Source organism: Liolophura sinensis, chromosome 1, assembly GCF_032854445.1.
Source record: "Liolophura sinensis isolate JHLJ2023 chromosome 1, CUHK_Ljap_v2, whole genome shotgun sequence".
Taxonomy (NCBI): Eukaryota; Metazoa; Mollusca; class Polyplacophora; order Chitonida; family Chitonidae; genus Liolophura; species Liolophura sinensis.
This window is the reverse complement of record NC_088295.1, coordinates 84,519,524-84,543,795: the sequence shown is the minus strand read 5'-3', so window position 1 is coordinate 84,543,795 and position 24,272 is coordinate 84,519,524. Positions and strand designations below refer to the sequence as shown.

Here is a 24,272-nt window from a genome sequence, read left to right as displayed (position 1 = left end):
CCAGCTTATAGCTTCCCCACTGATCACCCCAGCCTAGATCTGAGATCTGTTTCATTCTTGCCAGCTTAGCTTTCTTGTTTTTCTGTATTTCAGCCTGGATCTCAGATCTAGGCTGGGGTGATCAGTGGGGAAGCTATAAGCTGGGAAGCTATAATCCTCAGATGGGTTATCTTGCTCTTTCAGAGTTTCATCATCAGGACATGAATATGCATGTCGTGTCCTGTTACTTAGAGGTTGTCAGTGCCTTGTAGGCTGGAAAAGAAAAAGAAAAGAGCGAACGTGTGTTACTTGTTGCACGACGGTTATTAGATTCTAAGCACTAGAGCTTACTCCGATACTGGTAAGCATGGTGCATGTATAAAGGGCCCTGTCACTTAGAATAAACAAGCTGGTAATGGTTGTATTGAAGCGTTCATTCAAAAAACTGAAATAACATGAGAGGACAAACGCGGAATATCTAATTTAAGGAATATCTGTTACGGTGATCGTGAGGTCGTTAGCTCGCCAGCGTGGCACAATAACCCATGAGCCTTTCACCAATGCGGTTGCTGTGAGTTCAAGTCCTCTCCGGCCATATGTTGGAAGGTTTGCAGCAACCTTGTGGGTTTCCCTGGGCCTCTTCCCGGTTTCCACAAACCATAATGTTGGCCGCCGTCGTATATGTGAAAAATTCTTGTTTAAATGACGGTGAATTAGATTAGCCACATGCATGAACGAATAAGGATGGATAAACTTTGCATGGTGAAATGCGGTTCGAGCCTTCGTTGTTTGTAGGCCTCTGTCTTGATGTATGCACGGATCTACACAATACTGTTACGCAGTGAATGTTAAAAGAGAAAGCACGTTTCTTAAACAATATACATACAGTAAATTGCCATATTGTACGTCTGTAGACAACGTTAGGTCGTGATTGAAATTACCATAGGTCTTAGACCCTCTATCGCCAGTATAGCATATGGATAATACGCGATTAGGACGCTTGCCCCTTATATCCCACCGTCAATTGTAAATCTAGCCATTCTATAGCGTGTAAAAATATACTGTATACTTCAGTGGCTGGTCGGTGTCAAGGACAGGACGATGTACCATACATAATTGCGCCGTTATAACTTGTAAATAAAAACATCCACGACAGTAGTACACAATACATAACAGTAGAACACATTGTCATATGATAGGAATAATAGCTGAATGGCTAGATGAGCGCTACAATATAAGGAAATGTTATTGGGATGACCACTAACCTTGAGTGAGTGCTTGGGGTTTTAACGTCATACTGAACAATTTTTCAGCCATATGACGACGATGGAATCCTTAGGGTGCATGTAATGTGCCTCCCTGTTGCCAGCGGATTTCCACCGCTATACGGATCAACCAGTCGTTGCACTATCCCCTTCATGCTGCACGTCAAGCGAGGAAGTTACAACTTCCTCTTTTAAGGTGTGGCTCGACACATGATTGACCCAGGATCCATCGCTCCCGAAGCGAACGCTATACAACTGTGCTGTCAGAGCGGGTCCCCACTAACTTTGAGATGCAGGTTCATCGGTCTTGGATTTATTTATACTTGATTGGTGTTTTACGCCGTACTCAAAAACATTTGACTTATTCGACGGCGACCAGCATTATCATGGGAGGAAACTAGACACCAAAGACACCAGTCTTGGATGTGTATGAACCTTGAAGAATCCCCCGATTAAATGATCATATGTTCTTGGGGCCTAAATTTGTAGCAGTACACTCAAAAAATTAATCTGTTAATTTTAACAGAAAATGTGTTGTATGAGTGATGTTAGAATGTACACTGTTATAACACAACAGATTGTAGTGTGTCATACTCAACATAATATTCTGTTAGTCTAATACAGTCTGTATGTTGAATTCATAGAATATGTTATATTTAATAGAATAATCATAGCAGAATGTATTCTAGCATCACTCAGAGAACAGGCATTCTGTTAAAATTAACATTACTTTTTAATGTAAGCGCTCGGCGCTGCGTTCAGTGCAGACTTTGATCGATGAAGACCGCTTGTCCCACAGCAATATACATATGGGTATATCACATATGCACATGATATAAAAAGTTCATAACCGCCACATGTTGCTGAAAAGGAACGGTATTTTTAACATATTTTTATTTTTGGTTTTTATTTATTTATTTATTATTTTTTTTTGTCTTTTGTTTGGATTTTTGAATGTTGCGATTATTCTCATGGCGAAAGCCATAACTGTATGTTGATATACAAAATCTTTTGTCAAGCCCAGGATTGATTAAAATTTGTCCAAAAAAAAGCAGGGGGGGGGGGAGGATGGTAATCCGTTTTGGCATTTATTCTTTATTTAAAGGTGTCCCCGAGGCTTACAGCCTTTTGTCGAGTCTTACACACGCTGGTGTCGTCTCCGCCGCGTTTTGTACGTCAAGGACGTTGATATTTCATAGATGTGAAATATAATATAATAGAATTATATATGAACTTGTTTCTTGTGAGTCATTCCTGAGCACGTAGGAGCGTATAGGAAGCAAAGCAAATGGGAAGGGCACAATCCCAACGAGGTGGGGGTCCAGGGGCTGCAATCTTAACGAGGTGGGGGTCTAGGGGCCGAAAAGGCCGCGAAAGCTTTTGGATCCTATAGGGCCTATAGTCGTACGGGTGTTTGAGCGTGTTTTAAGAGAAAAAATATCCACCATGAAGGTAGTTATTAAGGATACTGTACTTACTGTCGAAATGCGTGTTATATCAGTTGTAAAATATTTTTTAAACTAGATATGAACAATGTTAATTAAGGATACTGTACTTACTGTCGAAATGCGCGTTATATCAGTTGTAAAATATTTTTTAAACTAGATATGAACAATGTTAATTATACATTGACCCGAGTATTAATTCATACATGCCCCTACAGCCAGCGGGTGGAGAGGTGATGGGATCGTACAAAGACAAGCGGAATTATTGGAGAGTGTCCTGGAGTGGCCGCCCAAATCCCGGAAGCCTGGAAATGCCAAACATTCGTAGACAGGTTCTAAACGCTTTTTCGACAAAGATGCAAACAGGTTACGAAGCCTTTAACATGAAAAAAATTGAAAATTTTTGTTCTAAGATGGAGTTCATTTAAACGGGGAAGGGGTATTCTCAAAGTCGCAAAAAGGGAATTTCTATCCAGCATTATGATCAAAACCTTGGTAAACTCGATGCTCCAAGTACTGTACCTTCTTTATTATGAAAAAAATAAAAAACAAAACAAAAAAAAAAAAAACATGCTGGCATCGATTCATGCATAAAAAACTAGCATAGTGTTTAAGTATATATTATCGCCTTGCTGAAAATATATGCCATAAAATATATAGGGCAAACATTGCACCGAGTTTTGCTGGCAGACATGCTTTGTGGAGGTAATATAGATGTACATGTTTGCACTGTGTTTGAGGTTCATTGCCCAGTTTTGCATCTTTCGCAAGAATTTTTCAATAACGAAATGATAGCTTTTCCTCATATCTTAGCGACAAAAATTACAGCGCGTTAATCTGTTGGGACAAGTTAAAACTAAGGTTTTAACAGATTCAAAACACTGAGGGAAAGCACTGAACACTTTTCTAAAGATGATTAAAAGACTGAACAACATGACTGCATGAGTTATGGAAATCAGGGATATCTTTAGAGTGTGTTATTCATAAACACATTCTCTAGTGCTACAAAGAATTCTACAGATTCCAGTTGTTTTGTTCGTACGTACAGTTATTTTATACAGAGACCAAAATGCTTCAATTCATTTAAACATGGCTTATTATATGTATACGCGTGAATAAATCTTTTGTAGCCTACATATGTAAAATAACTTTTTATTTCCACATAAGATATATGTATAAAAAAATTTCCACTTTTGTACAAAAGATTTCTACATATGTATAAAAGAACTTGTCCAGGTTTTACTTCCTGAGGTTAGCCTGGTTATTTATTTACTAGTATTTATTCATTTATTTGATTGATGTTTTCCGCCATACTCAAGAATATTTCCCCTTATAAGACAGCAGGATGAAAACGAGGGGAAACCCACGACCTTCCTACGTATGGTCGGAGAGGAAGCCGGCATGAGCTGTAGTTGAGCTCACGGCGACCGCATTGGTGAGAGGCTGATAGGTGATTACGCAGCGCTAGCGCGCTAACCAACTGATCCACGGAGGCTCCGAATAGCCTACATGGTATCATGCGTGGTGTCTATACCATCTTTACCGTAAGCATCCATATGTAAATGAATAAATAAATTTAACTATGAAAAGTTGGAGATTTTAATCTTCCCGACAGGTGTCTTAAAAATTCGAGTTTGCCCTTTAGAGTTCTTTGTGATGCACAATCTGCAGTAGCTTTGGCTAACAAAGTAGGAACTCACAAGATAATCCATTTTTTGTCGGTTTCTCTTCGGTTGTTGACCTTTATTTACGCACAGTTGAAGAAAAAATGTAGGCCAGGTAGTACTTAAAACAGCCCGGATTGCCTTGTCAGAGATTTAGCCATTGCATCGTTGGCCCAGTGTTGTGAAAGATAACAAAGTATGTCTTTTCTCTAGGTCAAAAAGCAAAATCAGCCCTTTACTAAATTTTTTTACGTATTTCTAATTCGAAATAAGAGTGTGTATGGTTGGTCGCAAGTTTACACGCTGTAAGTCTATAACCTACACGTGCTGGTGGGCCTTTCCCATTAGTCTAGGCCGACTCATGCAGTTGCTTGAACCCAAACCTGAAATTTTTCCAAACAGCTGTGTGTGCAGTTGGATTTTATCTACATCTGTATATCTTATTTGATGTTTAACACCATTCTCAAGAATTTTCACTGATATGCCATGGCTTGAAACGCACCAAACTTTATGACATGTGACGTAAGCTATATATATTATGCGCAATATGCTGGTGGAAGACACATATAGGCCTACACGTGGTTTTCAACTAAAACCCGACTCTAAACATTCTCTCCAACGCTTCACGATCAGTGACAGCCGAGTAATCCACAAAATTCTTTGCATGTTTTAGCGGAAGCAATCAGTGACACTTTCAAAGCCCACAGATAAAATTAGCTAATAGGTCTGTATATAATACCGTGTAATGCACATGCAAAACCCCGACCACAGCCATGTATGGAAGACGTAGAAGGCCACCTTCGTACCATCGCACTATCGTCCCATGCAATCGCCCGGTGATGGTACGGTGATGCGAAGCGATGAAACGATGACACGAAGCGATGGCATGATGACACGAAGTGATGACAAGATGGCACGAAGCGATGAAACGGTGGTATAGCATGATGAAAATATATAGGGGGGCCTATATGTATTTATTTTATTTATTTTTCCTTCTTTAAACAGACTCGGACTTTTGCACGGCTATACATAGGATCCATGAACTTCCGTGACCTTCGCGTCCCCTGGACCTTCGCCTCATCTGTTGAGGTAGATACACCCCCCCCCCCCCCCCGCCTCCACCACCACACACACACACACACACTTACATTTGCTTTCGAGGCCCCTGACGAAAAATAATTGGGTTTGGCGTACATTAAATAGCAATCAAAATGCCTGAACATTGCGTGCATGTTAAATCATATATTGGGATGAGCCTCAAATTCAACATGGCATGGCCGATAATCTGTCATCTGACAAATATATACAGGTACATGACGATGAACCACATGGGATGTTGATTTCAATTAATGAGTTCTAGGTACAGGTGCATCTGCCATATATCAGTAATCATCTACATTGGAAGTTTGAAACCTTAGGACGTCATTTTCATCAGTAAAGTATATACAAACTATCATTGTGGATTTTTTTTTACTAACAAAAAAAAAAAGGAGAGACAGGGAGACATGAATATATGTCATTTTCATACATCTATATTACATTATTATATTTGCAGCCTTTCATATTGCTCCAATATACCTTGGGTTTTTCTCAGATATAGAACCTATGCTTGAACACATGAAATCATCCAGCCATATATATCATTTTTTAGACCTATAATACACAAACTGATCTTATAAAATGCTTTTTTATATATACTGTATATGTAAGCCTATACTAATATGAGAAGTTTCACTCGTATGGGCGCTTGAAATTTCTGTGAGATAGGCCTATCACGTCCATTATCCCTGGGCTATATCATGGACTTTGGCGACGTTAAGTTGCCCCTTACAAGTAAATAAGTAAAATCAATAATCTAACAAAATAAACACATTTCTACATACTCATACCCAATTTTCTATGTTCAGAAAAAAAAACTGATAAAACTAATAAATTAACCAGCCTAAATAAGTTAACGTAAGTTAAAACATGTAGTTAAACCTAATTTTATGATCACATTTTTGAGTTTAAACCTTTTTTGGGAAGCTAAAAATTAACTGTCGGTAGGCCTATGTGGGTTACTTGATTACCTTACTGACTTTACCTTAACTTTACCTTTACCTTTCTGTATATATTTGAATCCTATCTGCACTATTTATGCATTTACATGGCTGTGGTGTTAAAATGATGCTAAAGTTTGAAAAGCTATAATGTGACCCGCTTTATGAATTTTAAGACTTGAGTGAGTGAGTGAGTGCTTGGGGTTTAACGTCGTACTCAACAATTTTTCAGTCATATGACGACGAAGGAATCATTAGGGTGCATGCACGTGTAATGTGCCTCCTTGTTGCAGGACGGATTTCCACCGCTCTTTTATTTAGTGCTGCATCACTGAGACGACTTACCGAAGGCAAGTAAGCCGTCCCGCCCGAGCCATTATACTGATACGGGTCAACCAGTCGTTGCACTATCCCCTTCATGCTGAACGCCAAACGAGGAAGTTACAACTTCCTCTTTTAAAGTCTTAGGTGTGACTCGACCAAGGATTGATCCTGGATCTACCGGTCCCGAAGCGGACGCTCTACCAACTGTGCTATCCGGGCCGGTTTTAAGACTTGAACTTGCGCCTATCGAGTCACTAAAAAGTTGAGAATAGGAGTTTTTAATACAATATTGTTGCACTTTTATTTACAAAATAATAATAAAAAATATGATGTTTTTTTTTATGGAACACAGATAAGAAATCCCGACATCGCAATGGAAAATTGCACTATATTAAGAGAATGACGTAACAACGACACATGTACTCTGGTCTTTCGAAATAACATCGGGTCTCTTTCCTATGAACTTCAGTGCGTATGCACAGTATTTACATGCTCGTGATCTTGTAGGCTTTGCGACGACTCCCCTGAAAAGTTATGAGTTCGAAACCCGATGTGATGTTAAAACATGCGTTTTACAAAACGTTTGAGATAATAATACAAGAATTTTCCTAATGCCAGCATTGTTTTCAACAGGCAAGTAAATTCCCGCGCAAAAATATACTGATATTGTGAACAGTAAACTTCTGTAAATGAGGCCACACGTCCAACTCATAGAAGAGCTGGAGTACTCCCTCAGCCAATCAGCAATGCCGCCTAGAGGGGGGTGCGAGTATTGCCATTTCACCCAGGCATTTGGCGCCCGCATTATTAGTGTGTGTGGTTTTACTCTAACAAATGTAGGGTGGTCGCCATTACGATGAGACTACCGAGCCATTCTATTAAACAATTTGAGCAACGATGGTAGTATTTCTTCTTAAACATGGATGGAACTGCATTGGGCTCGGGGATTGTGTCTGATCTACACTGTCAGGGACATTTTTTTGAGACAGAGCGTTCAGTGAATAGCTGAGGAGGCAGTGAAGAGAAGGTTGTCTGGCAAGATCAGTGTTGTTTGTGCCCTGTTCTAGGCACGGAAGGCACTGAGGGATATCACGTGGTATGTGCGGTCATGATTGTTTTCTCGCTTATAAGAAGAACATTCAAGTCTTTTTCGCCTGTATTGGAATAAATTTTGACTTCGTTGTTGGTCTCAATGTTTGCTTGATGGTTCATTAGAGTGCTTGTAATCAGTAATCAGTGGATTTGTAAACATTGAGCGCGAATCGTGAATGTACACGGTATGTGTTGTATTCTGATGGCCTATATACTATTTGACCAGTCACGTGGGATGTGTTTCAATTTCAGATGCAGATTTCTTGACGACAAACGCGATAAGAACAGGACGTGACACTGGAGGTCCTGTTAGTGGCGATCAACTTCGTCCACATACATCGAACACCAGTGGACATCTGTTTAAATGATCAACTCCGGGCTTATATGTCTAGCCCACTGCCATTGAGGCTATGCTGTATGGCTGCCATGGCTCCCGCCCTTACGGAAGCAGCCACTCAAGCACGCATTAGACTGCCCTCGTCCCCTACAGCATCCCCCACAAATACTGCTGTGAACGGGAGGGAGGGCATCGATCTGACACCAAGCATCAGTGATTGTCGATCAAATAGGGCACAAGGAAGTGGGGGCAAAGGTGACGTCTCCTTGGGCACAAAAAACTACATTGGTCTATCTAAAACTCATCTTCAGAACGGAGGTGTAAGCTTGAAATCCCATTTCACACAGTTTGGGACAAAATCCAAAGTGAACTTAGCCAATCTTGGTGTTATTTCCAATCTCCCGAACATTTATAAACCAGACGGGCTCTTGGCATTTACTAAGAAGAACGGCAAGTGTCACCACGGTGATAGTCTTGTTGGTACCATGAACCAACAGAATACTGTATCAAATGTAAACAAAGTACCACTTACTTGTTCAGACTGTGACACCTCAAATTCATCTACTTCGATCCCTCAAGCACATTCTCACTTGATTTCTACAGAAGGCAGATCAAATGGTTTGCAAGGTGTTGAACATCGTTCATCTTTAAGCAATCTACGTGGATCACATAATGGTAGGTGTGAATCCGATAATACCAGCATTGATGATTTCAGAGGAACTTCTGAGTTGCCTTCTGAAGATGGTTTAAAAACGTTAAGTGATCACAGTGTTGCATCAGTGCAAGGTAATGGCCACATTGGGTCAGTACAACCTGATATGGTGCACGCACATAACATGTCTGTTGGTCGCTCTGTTTTGGAGCGTGGGAAGACACAGGTTCAACTTGAGCGCAGAGTGGAATATTTGATGCGTAGGTTACGCCGTCTGCAAAGCAAGCAAGTCCAAATTCATGTTCGTCAGCAGATGAGTGGTTTTACCGCCTATCAGAATGCTAATGTACAGGAGTTAGTGAAATCAGGTGGAGATCATGCTGATGTGGCCCAGTTTGAGGAGACCAAGGCAGATGTCTGGCAGGCTGAAGATGTGAAGAATCTGTCTACGGTTGCCCTTGTCAGTTTAGTGAAAAAACTACAGACATCACAAATGAAACCACCACCTAGTGTACCAAAGCCAGAACCTGTGAATGTGTTACATCTTGAAAAAGAAATTTGTATAGAAAGTGAACAGACTGCAAGCCAGCTGGAGTCCTATATTAGACATGTTCATGGTGCTGTGGATTCTGATGCAACAGAGAGTAGCTCAGGAGGGGAAAGTGCAGACGAACAGAATCTTCTTCCTGAGAAAGAGAAGAAAAGTAGAGTTCCGTGTACACCCATGTAAGTCGTGAGACTTTAGTCTCAAAGTATGAATGAGTGTTATTTTTATTTTGATATTGTCATCACACCATACATTATGCATGCACACCTTTAGGTTTGGCAGGTCTTGCAAGTACTTCAGGGCTTCATGAACATGCACCATTGAATATGGTATATGTATGTACCAAGGAATTTCTTTCTCTACAGGCACCCATTGTGTTCATGTCTTTGTGTACACAGATTCGTGAAAACTGTCTTTCAACTGATGATTGTAAATGTTCATTTGGGTGTTGTAAGCCCAGGTTGCTCATCCACTTTTCAAATAATCGTGAATAGCTGATTCTTCAGTCAACTGCTTGTTTGCTCTGCCTCATCCTGTGAAGAGCAACTTGAACATAACAAATCCATAAATTATTCAAGGTGATAATAGGGCAGATAAAGGGAAGAAAACTCCCTTTTTTGTTCAGGCATATGATAAATGCATATTTTCTGTCGACGTTTGGGATTTTTTTGCAAGTCATGTTAAATTCAAACCTGCATGACTACAGTAATCCAATAAGCGTACTGTTAGTATTTGTGAAACACCGTCTTTAGTAGTTTTCTTTGTTGGCTCGCATGTGCAATTTTGAACACAGGACTGCTCCTACAACAAAAATGCATAGTTTCTAGTATTCCAGCTTGTCACATTGCTTCACACAATGGTTAAAAGAAATGATGATTTCCCAACATTGTTTGTCCAGTTGTATTTGTAGCCATATGGGAGATAACTCTTGTTCATTATATATAACTGTACTTGCCATTTGTACAGGTTCCTTAATCGCTCAGGCTGTCATTAAAACTAGGTTTTTTGGAACGTAACCTAAACCAGATTTCTAGAAAGGGGTAACTATACAAAGTTATTACTGGGATTTTGAAAGAATTTTTTGTAATTTTCTTTTCTGTCAGTCTTATTTGATTTACACTTCCTAGTTTTGCCATTGGCAAGAATAGTTTTAAAGAAACCTAACATCAGAGGAGACAATGTCAGACAGGGTTGGGTTGGGTTACACATTTTTTAAGGATTACCTTACCTATACAGTGTATCTTAGCCCTAGACGTCGGTTTAAGGGTGGCTTACATATACTGAAACGCGGGGATTGCTGGCCACCCCTAGCCGAAGAGATATGTGGCCCCCATTCCGGTATAATGCTTACAAAGAGCTACCTTCTTGTTCATTTCCGATGCATGCACGTTAGATTCGTCCTGAATATAGGTATAGCATGGCAATTTTGAAAGCTAAAATATATATGCACATTTTACCACATTTGCTACTTGCTGTACATCACCATTCTCCTGTAAATGTTAGCCAGAGCTGAAAATAGGCTCGAAGTTAGCAGGTCGCCGCATGCTGCCATGTTCTTAAAATCTGAGGCATGCATGCACAGCAGCGGTTGACCTTTCCACGAAATTTAGAATGGAACGGTTGCCAAAGACCCCCTCTTGTTTTTCAATTGCAAACTTAATTTGACATTTTGCACAAAATGTTGGGTCTGTCATTCTGCTGCATAGTCTTCAGACAATGGCAAATTTGTGCCTCTACTGGAACATGACTTTCTGTTAGTCAGAACTGACAGCCAGCTGATCAAGACACAAAGTAAGCATGCCTACCTGCAAGCAGATTCGCCTGACTGTGGTCACTTTTCATTGACACCTCCAAAATGGGCTGCAGTGTAGAGATAAGACTAAAAAATAGTTTATAAAACACTAAAACAAAAACATTCCAATGTTGAATGAAAAAGAGTAAGCCACAACCGTTCTGGTTACAAGACTATATTGCGACTGCCACTTTCTACATTTGTCTCATTTGTTGTGTTTTAGACAAGGTAAAGAGCATGTAAACAACAGTTCTGAAACCAGTGGGAAGCATTCTCTTTATTCATGCTTTCATTTTAATTTTATCAAAGGTTTGAAATTTACACTTAACATCCTTACATAGAGACGTGGTGAAAGGTCAACCACCCATGCGCTTCTAGCAACAACCCAATTTATTAGGTCACAGTGTCGACATGGCATGTGAGTGAAAGTCACCACTGTGAATTATTTGGATTTACCAGCCTTAAAGGCTACAGAATGTGACAAAAATTGACAGAGGAACAGAATTTCTTGCTGAATTTTGCCATTTAAAATGCATGTAATGGTACATTTTGCACAGATTTTTGTGACGCTGAGTTTCCACGAGCGAAGCTGTTTTAAAACACCACTATTTTGACCTTGAAGACTCAGCAGTTGTGATCTACTCCTAACCCCATATTAAGAAATCACAGCCAAGATCCTTGACTAAGTGTTGACTACCATCTGGACTGCTACATGGCCATGTTTATTGGCATATACGCTGTGGTAATCTGGGATTTTTCAATTTATTAAAATACTGTGGTTTGTTGCCTTGGATTTTGGAATGTTTTAATGTTAACAGAGTTCTGGCTCATTTGACTGACAGTTACAAGACCTCACAAACATTTTCTTGTTTTTTCCTACATGAATGATGCCATAGGGACCACTTAAGGGTTCTTAGTGTGTGTAGAGAGTTTTTTCATAAAATGCAAATCAGAATTATGCTCTCTAAGGGCTTTAGGCTTGTGAATGAGAGAATTTTCATTTTGTATGAAAACATAAGTGTTTATCAGTAATCGGTTATATTTTCATTTAAATTACTTGCAAGTGGTAATACAACATAATTAGTGTAGGGGCCCTACAAATTTAGAGACCAAATATTTAACATTATTGACTTTCTATGATACTTTTTCTTGGTTTATGTTATTTGTTTTGCTTTTTTTGTGATAAATACATGTTTGATAGTCTATTTGTTTTGTAGTCACAGAAGACCGGAATGGAAATGGGCAGTAGATAGGGCGGGTGTTGCCAGCCGCTGGACGTGGCTTCAGGCACAAGTGTCAGACCTGGAGTATCGTATCCGTCAACAAAATGACATCTACCGACAAATCCGTGCAAATAAAGGAATGGTGATTTTAGGAGATCCACCCTCTCCAGAAGACCTCATGGCTAAATCAAGAATGAATGGGAGACCTGGAAGAAGGTTGTCTCCCATTGAGGCAAAGATAGCTAGTATTGAGAAGAAAAATGAAATGTCCCCATGCAATATTTCCACTCTCCTCTGTAATGTAGACAAACAGTCTTCAAAACTGGTCCAGTCCCTAGGAAATTGTCTTTCACCGTCACCTGTAAATAGTCCATTGTCAATAAATGGGAAAGCCAAGCCATCTGGATCTCCTACCAGATCGATCAATGGTTATGTAGATACAACAAAAAGTTCAGCTTCTGATGGAAGTGATGTAGATAGTCCAGACAGCAGTGTTCAAAGAACTCATGACCGTTTACGACACAAAGAACCATTTGAATTGACAGTGTCACCTGCCGTGGATTCATCTTGCCAGGCAGCCAGATGTCGACCGGTTCAAAGTTACCGCAAGCGGAAGTTACTAAGAACAGCAGGGCTTCAGACGAACCGAAAAGCTGCTCGTCTTTCTAGTGTGAAATGTCAGTGCTACCCACCCATAACTGCATGTGCTATGTGTGGAGGAAGATATAATGCTATGCGAAAGCTGAACCCTCATACAATGCACACCCAGGAGAAAATCTCTTTACTTGATACCTCAACTCATCCAATATTATCTCTCCCTCAAGGTAAGTTTTTTTACGGTCTGAGTGTGAATGGAAGTTTTATGTGGTTTTGTGAATGAATACATGTATAAGTGACAAGTGCAGTTCCTGTTGAATATATTTCTGTCTGTCATACGATGGAAATGATACATGTATGCTGCCATTCAGTATGGTGTTCAACAGGTAAGGCTGAGCACTTTTGGAGATATGAGAAATGCAGGTACCCGGAACATGGGTTGTGTACAGTCCTAGCATGTAAAAGGCAATGCCTGTTAACAGAGTTTTGACGTCATTTTGAAATTTGTACATGCAATTTTTCTATACTACATAGATTGGCATTTGATGATTCACCTGGCAAGTCAACGGGGTGAAAAGTTGGCAGTGTGTGTGTGGGGAATGGTGGTATAGAAGTTGTGACATCATTACAGAATTTGCATATGCAAGTTTTGATACAAAACAGTGATGCACTAGGCAAGTGTGAAGTTGATGGGATGAACAGTTATGAAGAAAGTCGTAAGATAGACATAAAGGCATGCATTCCTTTATATTTTGATGACAGTGATTATTATGTGCTGTAGTTGCTATTTGAGTATTTATGATGTACTAACTGTGTAGGCTTAAAGTTGGCACACATTCGTAAATGAAAGTGAAAGTTGATTGCTTTGTGAAATATTGGAGAGGGTCAGAGGGGACACAGATCTTACACATGTATGGGGATGGTAAGGTTCATGGGTGGCATTTGTTAAATGTGAGATCGAAGCACCCTGTTTATGTTTTTAGTGACAGGTATATACAATTTTTCATATGGTTAACCGCTGTGTTTTTTGAGAAATTTCACAGATTAACATTTATTTGGTTATTGCAGAGTCCAGTGTTTACACCCACCTACATGTACATGTAGCTAGGAATGTAACTAAATATGTCTGCCATGAATGTTTTGAAATAACAGAAGGAAAAAGAGCCATTGAATTGGAGCTCCCTGCTGCAAATGAGTTTATATATGTAATAATGTGCTAATATATAACATGTAGATGTACAATTTTGGTTTTCTGGTCCCAAGGCAAGGCAAAGGTCATGGCTCTTAGGGCTCTGTTGGCCTGATGAGGACATGTTGACATTTTGTTATGGTTGAGTGACCTGACCTTCACATTCTGAATGCATATAGACCAGACCCAACAAAGCTCTACATGTTGTTGCCCACTATCAGTCTTTAATTGTGCTTTTTGTCCTTTTGTCATTTTCTGCAGCTCAGATAGTAGATTTTTAACAGATATTATATAAATATATAGTTATCTTTTTTGTATGTATCAATTTTACACTTGCAAAAAATTTGAAAACTTTTCTTATAAATGAATTTTTAGATTCGCATAACCTGTCTTCAGTGAAGCAATCTAGTTATAAATTTACGTATATATACTACCTTTCAGGGTCATGACAAACAATGATAGATCATAATACATGTGCCAGCATCATTTTATTAGTCTTGCTAAGTCTTAAAGGACTTGTCATGCTGCACAGTTGAGTTCAGTAATTCAGTATTGTCCTTGGTCAGATAGTCTTTACTCTCTCAAAAGGGTAGACCAAACGTGGGTATTAGTAATCATGTTGCATTCGTGCTGATCGATGGAAACAAGGAAACAAACAGAATTAAATTTCACTGAAGTACCTTCAATATTCTTGTACTTGATAATACTCCAATCAAATAAATAAATGTCTCACCAATGCGGTGGCTGTGAGTACAAGTCCAGCTCATGCTGGCTTCCTCTCCAGACGTACGTGGAAGTTCTGTCAGCAACCTGCGGATGTCGTGGGTTTCCCCCACCATAATGCTGGCCGCCGTCGTATAGGTGAAATATTCTTGAGTACGGCGTAAAACATCCATCAAATAAATAAATAAATGAATAACATTGAACCGAGCACAAATTCATAGCACACCAGTTTTCAAACAACAGCAAATAATAATGACAACACATTATTTCTGGGAAAAGATCTTACGCCTGCGGATCATGAGGATCAAACAGTTGTGAACACAATAGACAAGCTTTGCATGACAGGGTGCATCAGTTCGTGTGCGCACATGACATGTAACCATGATGATCACCCTCCAGTTATTATTCTTTTATGGAGGGAACTGATTGTTTTCAAACCATGGCCTTGTAAATATTCCAACCTGAAGGCTACAGTTGAGATGTTGCATGGGACACATTTTAAGTTAGAATATGTGATCCTGGGGCAGCACAAAGCAGTTGTAACTACCTGCATGGTAACATGTTAAAGACATGTTGCCATGGTAGTTACAGTCGACTTAGGCTTAACTTGTGCTCTAAAACTTGTTAACTTAGAAAAGAAAAGTTGCCAATACACAGATTATGGGTGTCTGCACATCTGTTATGGACACTTCTTTCATCAAATTATTGAAAACCTTAACGTTTTGGACCTAACCTTTTGAAACATTCTATCCAAGTGATAATGCTGTATTTGTGTATCCTACCCAATGAAAACTAATATCCTATTGATTATGCAGGGCCCAATGCACATATTAATTGCCATTAATTACAAAATACTTAACCTCTTTATTGGAATAAATTCTTTAGTAAATGTTGAGGGTGATGTCTATAAAAAGTACTACATGTATTGAGCTCAAGGTTTGTGACGTGAAGCATAATACACATCTTCCGTCTTTGATGCCCCACGTGTGTTAATTACAGTACCTTAAATTCCTGACCCTTGGTGTCTCTCTTGTGTACAGAATACATGTTGTAGTACTTCTTTATGGGAGCTGAAGTTTTGAATTCTTTTGTCTAGCCAATGAGCTTTTTTGGTTCATTTCCCACTTCATTTTACTTGAGGGATCTATACAATGTTTATACCACCTCCAACTTTTTCCAGAGTAAACAATTTTGAAACACAATAGGAATGAGGTCGTCTCCCTTTATTTAATTTTGTTTTGAACAAAATTATTAACACTTCAGTGATTCAATAAGCTGCTGCTTATGTTCCTCATGGTTACACATGCCACTGGACCAATAAAAGTGATCATTTTGTAAACATGTCATAAGTTTAATTTCTCATCAGAAAAAGCCTTTGAAAGCCTTTATGAGTGTGTGAATGTGCCTTTTTTCATATTAAACTGTCCGTGAAATACATTGTGAAGATACAAGTGCACCAAAAGGTGCAGGTGTAATAATAAACTACAGTGATCAGTACAGATGTTTCCTAGTTCTGTGAAAGATAATTTCAAACAATATCAGGATACTGCAATTCTTCAGTCTTTTTGCATGTTTGCAAGGCGTTTATTCAAGCACATTCTGAAGGCATTATGTTGTGTTTACTGACAAAATAATACTCTTTGTGAAGCCCTGAAATCAGAACGGTGTAGTTTTGTCTCCAAATTAAATTAAAAATGTGCTTAAATTGCACTGACAGTTGCTCTTTCAGAGGTGAAACCATTGAGGAATTAATATACTCATTTACTGGCGTGAGTGTTACCTTTCTGTTATAATAAAAAAAGCAGATATTCATATACATGTATATATTCAGGGCCTCTGTTTGCATAATTTGAAATCCATCAAAATTTGAAATCCGTCAATGTGGTCTGGTCTAGATGATTCTACTTCGTGTCATTTGTATGTGGAAAATGACCAGGAACAAACTTGTCAGGTGGAAATAGATGCAAGATGTTGTTACATGTTATATACATATACAAGTATAGATGTAGCTTATGTTGTACCTGAACGTCGGCATCGAGTAACGGGGAAAGCAATGTTAAACAAAGTATTACGGGTGGTATCTTAAAAAGTACTGTAGGTATTGAGCTCAGGGTTTGCACATATGTTGAGCACGATCACACAAGGGAGATATTCCATCATTGATTTAGTGTGAACATAGTAAATACCAAAAATTACCGAATTTCTGACTAAGCGTATTGTGTACCAAAATCAGTGTTAAACAGAATGTTAGGGGTGATATTATAATCTTAGAAAGTTCTGCATTTATTGAGCTCAAGGTTTGCACGTGTGTAGAGCACATAAGCGTGGGGGGAGATATGCCATCATTGATACAATGTGTGTGTGCATATTAAATACCATAAGTTACCAACTTCCTGACTAAGGGTATTGTGTATTAGAGTCAAAGTTAACCAAATGTAAGGGGCGGAATCTCAAAAAGCACAGCATATATTGACCTTTATTTGCATGCAAATTTTTTTAAGTAAGTATTTTTCTTGTGTAAAATGACGTCATAACCTGGTTTTTGTATACAGAACCGATGAAGACGGGATCTTGCCACAGTTGTGTTTTCAGGAATTTAGTATGGGGAATAGTGAAACTTAAGACACATAATATAGATAGTAACCGAGCAATAGTAGGATTTTGTTTAGGGGTATGTTATGTCCTCAAGCACGGCCTTAAAACCCAATCCAGTACGAAATACAATGCCGTCTAATAAGCCTATACAAGTTAACTCTGTTGTGTGCAATCCTCTGAATGATATATTTAAAACTTGTTTCAAAGACCTCCTTTTCAGGTACATGTAAAGCTGACAGACGTACTCAGTACGGCCTACCTGTATTGTATTATTATCAGAACTTTATTTATTGAAAAATGTTGCATGTATTTAACTTCTTATTTCTTGCAGATACTCCCTTACCCATTCGACTAGAAGCTTTGTTGACTGCTGGGGAATGGCAAAATAATATTTCCAACAAGTCAAAGTTAACTGAGAGAAGGTACTTAATTTGTAGTCAGTGTTTATAAATTCCCATTTGGAAATGAGCTTAATATTGGGAGTGTAGATGTTTTTAAATTATCTAGAAGTCAGATGAAATCCTGTGGCTGTTCTACTAGTATTGATCACTTATTTTTTCTTACCATATTTTGTGGCAAAATTTTTACTCCAAACTACAAGGATAATGTCCATATTGTAGAGTAAAACAGATGGGTGTGTTTTCCTTATGCTGTTTGTTTATTTTGGAAATTGACCTTTGACTTAATCAGAATTGAAAGTTGCATGATTTGTTTAGAATTCAGGATATTTTTTGGTTTAACTAGGTTTTGTAATTACTGTATTTTTTGATTTCCAGATTTTCAGCGGCTCTTAAACCTTTTTTACTTTTGAGCCAAAATTTTTGCTATGGGTTTACCATATTTTACAGGCTACAGTTGTAGCATTGGGAGAGAACCCTATTTATTTTTGGTGACCTTGTCCTATTTTTGTTCACGGTCATTTGGGTCATTTTAGCCATAGATGTATTTTGTGACAGGCTGGAAAACTTGATACCTCTTAAATCTCTGAAGGTAGTTGCCATCAAACTTGAATTACATGCACATTTTCAGTTATGTAGAAGAACGCTATCAATTTTCCATGACTTCGTCATAAGGTCATTGGTACTGTGCCTCCATTTCCTGGTGAGAACTACCTTTGAACATATAAAGCCAGATTCACCAAACTTACACCACATGTACACTGGGCTTTGGAAAGAATCACCTTAATTCTTCTAATTTTTGGACAGATATTAGTAGTGTTGAAAGAAGAACATTATATTTCTTTACCAGCCTTTGGGCAAAGTAAAGATACACAATATCTCATAAACTCTCCTAGTAATTTTCATCATGAATCATGTAGAAAATTTTTTTTCTTTACCGTGTGACCAAAGGGTATTTAGGGTAGTATGTATTTAGGGCAGTACATGGTGTTTTAATTTCTTAATTTGTGGAATGTTGGGAATTGTCATTCAGATATATGGTTCATTGCTCAACTCACAGTTTGCATTTGATAAGAACAGTTTACATAAGACATATACAATTTTAGTAGGCTTTCAGACTATTTTCTCTGTTCTTAAGTGCCAGTGAGAATAACTGTATGTTATATGTAGGTAAGAACCATTGACCCTCATTATTTGCATGCATAAAATTTACCAGGAAAGGAATTTAATCTCATTTCCAACTATCTCTAAAAAAATATTTTCTCAGGCATGAGATTTTAACGTTAAGCTTCAAGAAAACATTAGAATCTCAATGGCTTATTCCTCGAGTAATATTGCCTCAGTATTGGTGTCGAGTGTAGCTGGACATGACTAATGCAAACAGGGATTTTGTTATGATTTAAGAGTTCAAAAACATGGGCAAAGGGATGAGAAGATTGAAAGATAGAATTAAATGGGTATATTGCATACATAATTTATAAAAAAAATTTGAATTTTAAAAAGAAATGGATGTTGGTCCTATTAATTATATGGTAACCCTCACTCATTTCTCTTTGTTCACAGAAGGAGTAAGATGGGATCTCAGTTGAATGACCACTCAAGGAAAACAAAGCGCTATGTCCGTGGTGTTCAATTGCTCACAACATCTAGTAAGTGTCAGAATCAATTGAAATCTTATATTACAGAAGAATACAGCTGAAAAACTTGGTACTTCAGTTCCTTATTCTGGTAGAACGAGACAAATAATTTGATTACCACTCCTTGAAGTATATGAAATTGAATTTTGCTATTGCACAGTTTTAATGTTTTTTAGATAACATTGAACAAGGAAGATAATTCAATGGAAGAGTACATTTCTGTTGTACATGCAGTTTGTTACCATGACCTCGTCTTGCACATGAAGGGAGGCCACTCTTGAACCCTTGAGTATTCAAAGTCAAAAGTTGTTTCCCTTCAACCTGGTGAAACATATAGCTTTACAAAATGTTCCTTTCAAACACAGAAAATTAATATCATCTTTGCAAGTCTGGAGTGTTGTTGACATACCTGGCATTTGTTTCTCTTCCTAAGAATACCGAAGGAAGCTGGACAATATTTCTCGACCAAGGAAGAGGGCGGCATCTTTACCAACCACTCCAAGAAAGACCTCTGTAGATGGCAGGAAAGCATGCACAGCTGTCAAACGCAGGAGAGCGGCCAAACTTGCCATAGGTACTGTCACAGATTGGAAAATTGTCAAATTTGGTGCTCTTATTTGAAAGTTTCAATGCAGATGTCAAGATTTGTCCATTTTCATTCTGTTAAATGACCTGAGATCTTTTGAGAAAATTTTCGTTAGTGTGACATTCTGACTTGAGCGTGGTTGAAGAAAAGTGTAAATGTCACTTAAGATGTTCCAGTTGATGTTCAAGTCTGGTATCGTCAGTTATAATTTTGTGTTCCACCAGCTGCAATGAAGAGGCCATACAGGTCCAACTCGATGTCTGTCGCCAGTAGTCAAGCCAGCAGCGGCAGTGGCAGCAGGACCCCCACACCATCTCCTCAGACCAAGGACGGAGTGCTCAACTCTAGCCACATGTCTGCCACATTCCGCGAGATGAAGGAAGCTGCGTTAAGAAAGAAGCGGGTAGAGAGTGCCTATGACATTAACAATATAGTCATTCCTTATAGCATGGCAGCATCTACGCGAGTAACCCGGCTCAAGTACAAAGAGATTGTCACGCCAAAGTAAGTCCTTCATCACCAGATTGTTGCCCTTTTGTCAGATGTGTTAAGATGTGTATGAGCCTATGATCAGTCTAATCTGAAATGTTATAGGTCATGTTTTGTAAGTCTGTGTGTCTGCATATTTGTTACAGTTATAACTCTGAAATGAATCAATCCAGCGATTTTGCATTAACAGAGTTTTACTTCAAGGTTAAAAAAGAGAAGTGTTGAACTACCATTCCCCAAATATGCAGACAATCAATGGATAAGTAACAGTATTTTGGTGGTATTACAAGACGTAGAGCCTTCATATTTAATATGATGCATGGTGCACCTTGCAGGTGGCGTGACATTACTGACCCAAACAGTGAGGAGCCAGATCAGGAGAGTGGGCATGATATGACGGGAGAGGAACATCAGCCAACTCCCGCAGGTGATGGGCCCCCCTTAGGGCTTCGTCCTGTAGCCACAGGTCCAGAAGAGGAAGAGGATGAGGAGGTGAGAAACTTGGAAAACCTTTTTAAATTGCATCTGCATGTTGTTCCACCAACTTCAGTATCTCAGTGGAATGAATTTCTAGTACTACGGTGTTTCTTTAAAATGTGGCTGTATTAATCTGTGAGTTAACCTGCTAAATATTAAAAATATAATAATCCAGCAGAAAGTACGAATTGTTTCTACTTTGCATTTTCCATTTATGGTAATGGTGGTTTTGTAGTTAAGTTTTTGAGTAGGTAATGGTCTGCAGTATTTAATAAGCTTGATTTACTTATGGTCTTTGTTTGGCACTTCCAGGTGGAGGATTGCTCAGATGAATCATTCAGTCAGCGGCATATGAAGTGTGAAGGGCAGGAGAAAAAACGGTTTATGACATTTGTCCAGTATGGCCGACGAGTGAGAGGGTCACGGACCGAGAGTGGTGCCAACACGCCAGATCCATTGTCTCCTGATGCAAGCCAGAGTGAAGGAGGGAATTTTATGGGGACAACTAGCATGAGTGGTCCAAGTGTGCAATCTGTGGAAGGAGTTAGCTCTAACACACCCACGTCAAGTTCTGCCACACCCACACCAAGCTCTAAACTGTTCACACCCATCCCCGTGCGGGAAGGGCGTGAGAGTAAAGACAATGGATTCCGTAAACGAAGTGGCTCAATGAGCCGAAGATCTATTTGTCTTGAGGACAGTTTGAACCTGGGCTTATATGAGGAGATGGACTGGAATGTGGCTGATCCATGGCCACTGCGATCATTCCCATTGGAGGAGAGTGAATATGAGGCCATGTTAGCTGAGCAACCCAGTGTGGAAGAGCTGAAGAAACAGGTGGTGGAAGAAACGGCTAAGACACTGATGGCAGCTCCACTAACAGGTGGTATGGTGTCTGTGAGCAGGTCCAGCTCCCCTGCCCCCAGTACCTCCACCTCCCTGTCTGAGGAAGATCCCAATGACCCTGAGTGGACAGTTCAGTGCCAGACCCAGCAAGGCCCTACAGGCCTGAGTTAGACGACAATACACAAGCATTCTGGCCGCTTTCAAGGACTTGCTTATGGTTATCATTTGATTTGTTCATCAGTTGCATGTTTTTGCACACCATATGTATGATTCGAGATATCTAGGCATGTTGTACATGTAATTTGGCTTAATTGCCGGTAAGTAATGCTTTTAATGTTTACCTGATGTATACATCTGATTGATATACTTGTAGGGAAAGGAAAGATGTGTGATGAATTTCCTGAAGTGCTTATATTGACTGCATTATATCTTGGGTGGAAGAATTTTTCAGAATGTGTTTATTACAATTTTAAAGGAATTACATCAAATGTAAGTGGGGTTTGATCATCGTAACTGAACACTTTACAACATAGGAAACATCCTTACAGCAGCAATGATTAATGTGTTTAACATCATGAATATATGTGAGGAACTAGGCATGCCACAAGGCCGTTATTGTATTGATTTCTTGGAGCTGTATAGAAGTGTAATATTCTCCTTGAATTTTGGGACCGCTAGGTATACTAGGTAGCTCTTCTTTGTGGTTCGTACACTTGTAAATAGTTTGTATATAAATACACATGCATTTAAAGGTTGGCTATTTGGATCTGTTCCCCTTGATAGTATACGCAGTGTCTAGCATTTTCCTCAGCCCTTCACTTTTATATATTAGTTTCATCATTGGTGTATATAAGGCTGTTCATACCGTAAGAATATGCTAAACTGTAAATAGCCAAGGACAACACATTTGTGTTGGAAAAACTGTACAGCTGTGTGTCCAGAGATATTTTTACTCTCCTCGTTGAAGCTTGTACGTAATGATGTAGCTTTGTACCTTCTGCAAAAAAAGCCTCATCGTTTGGGGATGATCTGTTTATGGTATACGTGTAGTCTAGTGCAAGTGGGAGTAATTGTGTGGGTTATGAAAGCCGAGTTCTGTTTTCCGAGTTAAAATGAACATTTGTTACTGGTGATGCATTGTTATTTTTGGCTTATTCCTCACCTAGTTAGTCCCTGGGTAACATGTTTATGGAAATGAGTAAAAGAGCAAAATATCCCAAAACAACGTGCTTACAGCATTCCCTATGTGCTATTGTTTACAGCTATTTCATGTGACGGTCTGTTTGTATCTTTTGATTCTGTTTCGTTTGATCAGTTATTAACAGTTATTCTGTGAATTCGTCTGAAATATAAAGAGGTCCACTTTGCACCAATGAAGTAAAAGTGAGTTTTAATTGTTTTCGTAATTTACGTAACAGTGTATGGTCCATCACGGCCTTTATGAAGAATGGGGATCAAATTGGTCCTCATTCATACAGTTTTTGTTCCTGTAATTTGTGGGCTTCTATGCTGTCTTCGTTAGTGTTTTGCTGTTAAATTGCTGCCCCTTGTTGCCCGTGGATCTAGCACACTAGTGCAATCAAAGGAATTGCCGAATAAAACACTTCAACACTTTACGTTTGGGAAATTGGCTTAGTAATTTTAGTTTTTAGACTTAGTTTTAGAATTTTAAGCTGTCACAAATTTTACACTTAACATGTTGTTGCTACGCTCATGATGCCGAGAATGAACAAACGTGCTCGAGACAGTGCAATTCTTGGATAACCTTGCTTTGGGCAGTCTACATTTTGTCTGTCAAAAACACAAGGGAGACAACTTCCACCCAGCCTTGCAAAAACTGACTAGGATTAAGTGTTGTATGTTCTGTTATTGGTTCTAAGTAGAAAGTTATCATATTCGTTTACGCAATGGGCTTTGTGTTTTCAGATATCTCTTTTTTTTTTTTTTTTTTTGCAGCCAGGTTTAAACAGGACTTGTTTGCACTCGGCCTATAATTTGGTTAACAACCTTTGGCGGCACTGCTGTTCAAACTAGGTACTCCCCCGACACTTTCGGTCTCCTGTCGCTTCCTCCACTAAAACAAAGATCAAAGAATAACATTCCTGAGTCATGGTATCTTTGTAGATATATACAAGCATCGAATATTGCCCAGTCTCAGCTACCTGTCGAAACCGTTGTGGGTACAGGATGGTGCGATGGTAATTTGGGAAGTCATGGATCGGCAATTGGATTTAACCCCGACTGGTTTAAGTGTAAATTAGACACTTGTTTATGGTGACTGACATTTAATGCAGATCACGCCTTAAGACCTCGATTGATTATCACGTTCGGTGATGTCTCTCATTTCAAGGTTGACCGGACAGAGCCACATGACAC

The 24,272-nt window shown here is 39.0% G+C and overlaps 1 protein-coding gene across 2 annotated transcripts; it reads left to right on the top strand.

Moving 5' to 3' along the window:
* The first annotated feature begins 7,547 nt into the window (after positions 1 to 7,547).
* On the top strand, positions 7,548 to 23,512 carry LOC135461886 (KAT8 regulatory NSL complex subunit 1-like). Of its 2 annotated transcripts, none has more exons than XM_064739159.1 (9): positions 7,548 to 7,812; positions 8,061 to 9,523; positions 12,354 to 13,183; positions 17,795 to 17,885; positions 19,428 to 19,510; positions 19,932 to 20,072; positions 20,309 to 20,588; positions 20,909 to 21,065; positions 21,363 to 23,512. In XM_064739159.1, the coding sequence occupies exons 2-9, from the start codon at positions 8,193 to 8,195 to the stop codon at positions 22,065 to 22,067; spliced, it is 3,618 nt and encodes a 1,205-aa protein (XP_064595229.1). In that variant the 5' UTR covers positions 7,548 to 7,812; positions 8,061 to 8,192; the 3' UTR covers positions 22,068 to 23,512. The 2 variants fall into 2 exon arrangements, with proteins under 2 accessions (XP_064595229.1, XP_064595227.1); XM_064739157.1 differs by having other exon boundaries at positions 19,425 to 19,510.
* Positions 23,513 to 24,272: the final 760 nt, after the last annotated feature.